The 8,615-nt window shown below is 34.9% G+C and overlaps 1 protein-coding gene across 1 annotated transcript; it reads right to left on the bottom strand.

The window, feature by feature from the left end:
* Window positions 1-7,496: 7,496 nt before the first annotated feature.
* On the bottom strand, window positions 7,497-8,366 carry LOC126061561 (olfactory receptor 5K3-like). Its single transcript, XM_049858147.1, has one exon. The coding sequence runs from the start codon at window positions 8,364-8,366 to the stop codon at window positions 7,497-7,499; it is 870 nt and encodes a 289-aa protein (XP_049714104.1).
* Window positions 8,367-8,615: the final 249 nt, after the last annotated feature.

The following is an 8,615-nucleotide window of genomic DNA, read 5'->3' as shown; positions in this document are numbered from 1 at the left end:
ATACTTTAGGATGTAATACACAAACTCTATTTGTTTATTGGTTATTATTATTTCCTAGAAAATCTAGAATTCTAGAGAATTTTAGCATGAATGACTTTTTCGGGTTTCCAAAGAAGTACTCCTTTGATGTTTATTCAAACTAAATGAATCTGTGGAATATTTTGGAAGACACAAGCAAAAAAAAAAAAAAAAAAAGTTACATCCACACCTCATGCCATGTACTAAAGAAGTTTCAGGAAGTGCCAAGAGTCAAGGGCAAAAATTTAAACTATCAAGAAAGAAGAGAAAGGCAGGGAGAAAGAGGAGGAGAAGATAAAGAAAAAGAGAAATGTTAGCTAATATCAGACCTCAAATTGAGGAAAGAAATTCTAAACAAATGAGCATAAAATAAACAATATTGAAAAAAATAAAACAATAAGTATGATTAGATCACATTAAAATGTTTACTAAACATGAATATCACAAAAAATATTAAAAGACTCTCAACACACTGAGAAACTACTTGCACAAATAGTCACTGCATTTTAATATCTTCTCTATCGACAGTGGTAGGAATAAATGAGGGCAAAAAAGAAACAGTAATGTGAAGGAAAAATGAACAGACAATTCACAGAAGAAATGAAAATGGCCAATAAACAAATAAAATATTGGATTAAAGTCTGGCAGAATATTTTGAAATTCCAGTCATGCATATTTTAACAAACACAACCTAATGATTTAGAGATTAATGTTTTGTATAAAACATATTTTTCTTTTTCTAGGGAAGCATTTTAATAAATTAACATCAATTTGCTGTAGAGGATGAAGTTTGCTTACGAATATTATAGTTCCTTACGCATTTTTTCAGAACACTTATTACCTCCTTATTTCTCAGACTATAAATAAAAGGGTTTAATAAAGGATTTAATAGTATATAAAAAATTGCCACTGGTGTTCTTTATCCTGTTCTTCAAATGGTCAAATACACAAGAGAAGACAAATGCAGACTATTGAGACAGAGAGAAAGTGAGATGCACAGGTAGAAAAGGCTTTACTTCTACTATTTTGGATTTCATCCTGAAAATCGTGAAAAGGATGCAAAGAGTGAAGACAGTGGCAATGGTGAAGATTTCAGTAGGCCTTGAAAAAATATATATCATTAGTTTGTCAATAAAAAGTTCAGTACAGGATAATCTGTATAAGGGCAAAATATGACAAAAAAAATAGTCAATTTGATTAGGCCTGCAGAAGTTAACCTTAATAGAAGCACAACATGAATCATGGAATGCAGGTTACTAGTTATAAAGGTTTATGTGGTCACATGAATGCAGAGTTTCTTCAGCATCATGGTGTGGTACTGCAGTGGACTACATCTTGCCATGTAGTGATCATAAGACATTGCTGCCAGGAGAAAGCAGTCCACGGTTTCAGCAACGCAGAGAAAATAAAATTGCACCACGCATTTGTAGAGAGATATCATTCTGCCCTCAGAAAAGGAGTTCTCTAATATCTTCAATATCTTGAAGGTAATGGCACAGGAACAATAGGAAACCATCAGAGCCAGGTTGTCCAGGGTGTGTGGAGAGGATGCTACATGAAAATCAACTTCTTTAATAAATGTTTTTAGCTATTTTTCAATATAATTCCCTTAGAAGGGAATTAAACTATCATCTAATTTAAATCTAAATAAATTTAGAAACCTACATTAGTTCACCAAAAATATATCCCAGACTAATTCAAGAATTAGATGTAAAAATTTAAAGTATTTAAAAATAATGATTATGAGATTTCATATCGGGAAGTTTTAAGTAGCAAAAGAAAGAACAAATTACAAAGGGATAAATTAATAGTTCTGAGGATCTTAAAATGAAAATATCTGTACATCACAAAACATCAAAAGCAAATCAGGAAGACACACAAATTATTGACAAAAAAATGTATCGCAACTACATATAAAAGTCCAATAGCCTTTTTATATAAAATATATATATATAAATAACAACAAAAATGACAAGGCTCTTTGAAAGAGTCCTCAAAGGACACCAGCAGGTGATTTTCAGAAATAAGGTTAATGGTAAATAAAGGTATAGAAAATATTTAAATTCACTAGTAATCAAAAATATTCAAAAATCACATCATATAGTCAGAAAATGTTTATTGAATGCTCAAACATGTCTGTTACCGTAAGAAGCACTGGTTATATAAAATCAGAGATGACATGGTTGATACAAGAAAGTAACAGGCTTTATTATCCAACAATTACAATTTACTATTTGTTGTTCTTTAAAATGTTTATATCTATGCACCTCTTTCCTTTCTTAGAGTTATTGTAGAGAATAAAACTATTCAGTCCTTGAAATATGTGTAGGAGGATTTATTCAGTAAAAGTAAAACAAACAAACAAACAAACAAAAGAAGATACATTCGAATGCAGAGAGATACCAGTTTACATAAGTGAAAAACTCATGGCTCCAACAAGGGAGCTTCTAACAGGAACAGATACAGTCCAAGGAACAAAGAAATTATAAATACAATCATTTGTATTATAATTTTTTGTTTTTTGTTAAGGTCATAAGAAGTGTGGGTTAGGAGGTGGGGAATAGGCTTCAATTGAATAATTGTGTACAGAGGCTTACAGTGATTGGTTTCAAGGGCTTGTTACACAGGTTTTCAATCATAGTCACATATGCTGCAGGAGGGATCATAAACACATCACTGGATGAGATTAAACAGCTCTAACTCAATGTCTCAGGGAGTTGTGATAACCATTCAGTACTAGTACCTTATTTCCCAGAAACAGCTGATTACAACAAAAACCTTTTAAGTTGTCTGGGAAACTTTAGAAAAGGTGAGCTCCAATTCCCCTCCAAAACAATTTTAACTGCATTCCTTTCAAAAAGAAGCATTTCTTGGCCCACTTTACATACAAAGATTCCTGTGGCAACATTCCCTTTCTTAAAGAGCATTTCTTTTACATCCAGGCTTAACTACAGAGAGAACCACTTGTTCAATTCCCATGACTACCAGCAAATTAAGGAGCCAGAGAGCAGGCAACTGTAAAAAGTAACCCTGCTGAGAGAAGCTGGACAAATAAAGAGCTCCAGAAAAGTGTGAAAAACAAAAAAAACAGACCAGTTTAATTCATCAAGAAATTGAGTTTAAGTCAATCATTTACTCTTGGCCAAAAAGGCATCATGAATTTCTCCTTTATAGTCTTCAGTTTTAGCTCTTACTACTGATATTTGAATAATTGCAGTTAGTCTCATTGCTTCTAGACTCTCTTTCCAGTCAAATGTCACATCAGTTTTCTAAAATAAATCATTTGACAGTTGGCCGTCCGTAACCACGGTTTCTACATTTGCGGATTCAACCAACTACAAATAGAAAATATTAAAAAAAAAAAAAAAGGTAAGTTCCAAAAAGCAAAACTTGAGTTCACCAGACGCTGAACACTATCTTTAATCCACACGAATGAAATGATGTGTAGGCATACCCTGCCATGCTCTCCCACCCTTTTACAGATCCTCAAACTCTGTCCAACAGGCTTTGTTTGAACATTGTTTGCCTTGCATCTCCATTGTTTGCTACTTGTGTTGTGTGTACCCTTTGTTTCTGTGAAGAAATGGCTCCTAAAAAGCAATTTAGTGGTCAAAACAATCCCTCAAATGCTAAAAGGGAGTGTAAAGTGCTATCTTTTGATGAGAAAATAAAAATCTTAGATCTTTTCTTTTTTTTTTTAATTTTGTTGTTGTTGTTGAGGATATACAGGGCAGAACATACACCAATTCAACAGTTTCCACACATGTAATTCAGTGTCATTGGTTATATTCTTTGAGTTGTGCAACCTTTCTAACCCTCTCTTTCTGAGTTGTTCCTCCCCCATCAGCATAAACAGACAGTGCCCCCTAAGGTTTCTATATAATCTTTCAAGTTGCTCTTGCCAATTTGATGCCATATAGATAGTTCTTAAAAAAGCATAATGCTCAAGGTAGACATGTTTTACTAAAAAAACTAGTTAAGATAAACTATTTTGGGTTTTAGGAAGACTTCAGGGAATATTTTTGGTTTAAGGTTTAAAGACAGGGCAGGATTCTTAAATCATTCTCAAACAAGGAAAAATTAGATTGGTCAGATTCACAATGTAAGTGAGAGAGTTATGGGGAAAAACATTAATCAAATGAATAGGTTCTTTAGAAAAAATCAGATTAAAGATCCCAAATATTCCCTTTGTTTTACATTAAAATATGGATTGACCAGCTTGCTCATGAAATCAGATAGTCTTGTTAAATTAATTTTCTGGCTAATGGGAGAAGTTTAACTGGAAAAACCTTCCTGTAGAAAAATTTTTCTAAAATGGATTAGCCTACTTTCCACCTTAATTTATTATTAAGTGTTCATTGCTTTGCTTGTTTCCTAAGGGTAGAAAATAACAATTTACAAAAGACCAAATAAATTTAAGAGCCTGCTTCTAAAAAACCAACCAAACCCATTGTCATCAACTCAATCGCAGCTCTTAGGGAACTTATAGGACACAGTAGAACTGTTCCATAGGGCTTTCAAGGAGCAGCTGGTGGATTAGAACTTCGGACCTTTTGGTTAACAGCATAGCTCTTGACCAGTACACCATCAGAGGCTGCTTACAGGTCCTAAACTAAGAGGCTCACTGAATAGTCTTGCCAAACAGGCAGGAAGAGAGAAATGAATTATAATAGAATGTTCCTGGGGAGGTGTACTCTTTTTTAGGTATTAATTGCTTTGCTAATAGACCAAGTCTTCTTAGAAAAGGAAGTAAGAGTTTAGGGGGAAACCAGACTCCAGACATAAAAGAGCCTTCTCAGAAGCCCCAGAATAAGCAGCCATAGTGAGAAGTTGGCATATTGTACCATTGGCTCCTAATGGAGAAACAAATAGAAGATCCCACCCAACAAAGCACTCCGAAAGTAGCTTGTTTGGCTTAATGTTATCCAGTAACAACCTATTCTTAAATCTTTCTATAAAAATTCTTTTATTTTTCCTCTGCTCATTTTTTTTTTAATTGTGCTTGAGGTGAATGTTTACACAGCAAATTAGTTTCTCATTACATAATTAATACACATATTGTTTTGTGAAATTGATTGCCAGCCCGGCAATGTGTCAACTCTCCCCATCTTGACTTCAGTTTCCCCATTTTAGTTCACCCACCTTTCCTGTCCCTTCCTGCCTTCTCACCTTTGCTTTTGGGCTGGTGTGCCCATTCAGTCTCATATACATAGTTGAACTACATGTGTTATTGTTTGTTTTATACGCATGTCTAATTTTTGGCTAAAGTCAGGAGTGACTTCTGTACTGAGTTAAAGAGGCGTCCAGAAAAATCTTAGATATTTTGAAAAATGGCATGTTGCTTGCTGCAGTGGGCTGTAAGGGTGTTAAGAATAGAACATTTGCACAATAAAGCAGAAAGAAACTGAAATTTATGCAAGTGTTAGTTGAAGTGCTGTCTTACAAAGGCAAAAATGGTCTCTCTGGTTCTTGATAAAGTGCTTGCAAAGACTGAAAAGCATTTTTAAGCGTAAGCGTTAACAAGTATTTACACAGCATTTACAATGTTTTGTGTATTACAAGTAATCTAGAGATGATTTAGGTATACTGCAGGATATGTGTAGGTTACATGCAAATACCATGCCATTTTATATAAGGGACTTGAGCATCCTCAGATTTTGACACCCACAGGGGTCCTGGAACCAATTCCTTGCAGATAGCGAGGGACAACTGCACTCTGCTACCAGGAAGACATCAATGTTTGATGCCTCTAAGATAAATTCAGATTCTCTATTGTGGCATTTAAAATTCTCAGTAAATGGATCCACTTCCATCCTTATATTCCACATTCACCAACAGCTTTACTCAATAGCTTTGCCAGGTTTTGTACACTCATCCTTCACCTCCCTCATTTCCTACCACCATTGTCACACTCGTTTCCATAAACATTGACTCTGCTCATGCTCTTATTCCCGTTTTCCCCCATATCAGTTTTTTCCCACTCTTTGTATATCTGTTATTTCTGATGCTACTTGATGACTAAATACCTCAGGCTACACCGATCTCCACGTTCTGCATTCACAAGCACATGCTATATACCCAACACAGCCTAAAATTCCTCGTGTATGATCTACATTGCTTTTTCCCATCATATGCGTATGTCCATCTTCCTTATTAGATTTTAAGGATGTAGAGATTAACTGTGACTTATGTTTCTGTGAAAGGAGCTGTAAAATGATATGGGGAAAAGGCATCATTGGTACAAATACTAACTCCATTCAAATGCTTGCAGGAACTTGGGCAAACTACTTAATATTTCAACATATCAGTTTTTTACTCTGGACAAGCATGAAAAATAATGCCTAACTCATTGGAAGGCAATATATCTGAGAGGTGTAGTTTTGTGTCTAGCAGAGAGTGAGTTCTCATTAAACCATTTTTCCTTTCATATTTGCACATTTAAGTAATGAATAATTTTTTTGTTTGTTTTTGTTGTTTAGATTTTAGGAGTTTCACTCTTTTCTGCCCCATTTTTTACCAAGCAGCATCTCCAGGTTTTTGTTAATGTTCATGTATATGCCAATAATGTTAATGTATATTCCAATAATATACATAGGAATTGGTACAGGTTACTGATATTCCTAATAACAAACAAGATAAATAATGCTATCTTGGGGGAAAAAAACACTTTAATTAATTGATATATTCAGCAATTATACTGTCATGCATCAGGGACGACTATCAAACTATGTGCAAACGTTCAAATCCATAGGACTTTCATATAAACAGCAACATTTTCAGCTAAGATTTATAAATTACCATTATACAAACACTTTATTTTAGAGAGCTTAACAGAAGAAAGGACTCACACAAAAGATAAAGATGCTCTTGATTTGAGAATACATATTCTGTATAAATCCATTTCAAAAATAAAATCTCGAACAACTCAAAGGAAGTTGAGAATCGAATTCAAATGTGCAGTTTAATCCTCCTAGATGGTATGGCTTAAGTAATTAATATATGAGAACTCGAAATGAGTGTGAGCAGTAAGACTATGCTTAGAGATTCCATAAATTTGCCAACAATGCTAAATGGAGGCAACCTTTACATACCGATTTTTATTCCCAGGATTTGCTGGATACGTTGAAAAATGTAGCTAATTCCACTCTGCCACAGTCATGACCTTAGGAGTAGTCTTAATTGGCTCCTAAGAGACCTTAGTAGTTTAGATTTTGAAATATATTTTATAGAATCCCTCCCTTCTGAACTTATTTAACCATTTACACTTCATTTAACCTAAAAACCATCACAGTTCAGTGATTTAATATTTGATCTACAAAATGGCCATTTTCCATTCTCCCAGAATCCTTGACTTTGAAAAAAAGTTTATCTAGTTAAAATCAATTTGTTACAGGCGATATTTGTTTCAGAATATTATGAGGTTTTCTCTTCTTCACAATTCCTTTCATAACATTTATTACTTCCTTATTTCTTAGACTCTAGATAAAGGGGTTTAATAAAGGAATTACTAGAGTATAAAAAATAGCAACTGGTATATCTTTATGCCCTTCTTTAACTGAACTTGGTCGAATGTACATGAAGAGAAGAGAACCATAGAATATTGAGACAGAGAGAAAGTGAGATGCACAAGTAGATAAAGCTTTGCCTTTTCCTTCTTTGGATTTCATTTTGAAAATTGCAAAGAGGATGCAGAGATATGATATTATGACTACAGTAATAGTGAAGATTTGAACGGACCCTGAAAAGATAAGGAGCATCAGTTTATTGATATATGTGTCAACACAGGAGAGTCTGTACAATGGAAGAACATCACAAAAAAAGTGATTGATTTGATGAGATCCACAAAAGGTTAACCTTAACAGAAGTACTACGTGAATAAGGGAATGCAGGTTCCCAGCTATGTAGGACCCTATGGTCATCTGAATGCAGAGTTTACTCGACATCGTGGTGTGGTACTGCAGTGGACGACATATTGCCACATAGCGATCATAGGCCATTGCTGCCAGGAGAAAACAGTCTGTAGTTTCAGCAAGGCAGAAAAAATAAAATTGTGCCATGCATTCATAGAGGGAAATCATTCTGTCCTCAGAAAAGAAGTTCTCTAACATCTTGGGGGTGACGGCACAGGAACAGCAGGAATCCATCAGAGCCAGGTTGCCCAGAAAGATGTACATGGGTGTGTGGAGACGGCGCTCCATGAAAATCAATGCCACCAACCCAAGATTCCCCACCATGGTGATCAGATAGATAGCAAAGAATACCACAAACAGAAGAATCTTCAGGTCTGGGTGATCCATAAATCCTATGAGCATAAACTCAGTTGTCAAGGAGTGATTGTCCTGGGTCATCTCTACTTTCTCTGTTGAGGTGGAAATTATGGGGAGATAAGATTCTAATTTAGAATGTTTCTAATTGTTGCTTCGAATTTCTCTTGGAAAACATGGAGTAGAGCCACTCCCCCAAGCCTCCCCTGCTGTCTGTGAAATATAGTCACGCGTACTTCTAGGCAGTGTTAGTTCCCCTAAACTGTCATCTTATATGACCTCAAGTGCTGACACTCAAGATTCACAAGAATATTTTCATAATTCCAAGGAGAT

This window comes from Elephas maximus, chromosome 18, assembly GCF_024166365.1.
Source record: "Elephas maximus indicus isolate mEleMax1 chromosome 18, mEleMax1 primary haplotype, whole genome shotgun sequence".
NCBI lineage: Eukaryota > Metazoa > Chordata > Mammalia > Proboscidea > Elephantidae > Elephas > Elephas maximus.
The sequence above is the reverse complement of the archived record's forward strand: the minus strand, read 5'-3'. Positions and strand labels throughout refer to the sequence as shown.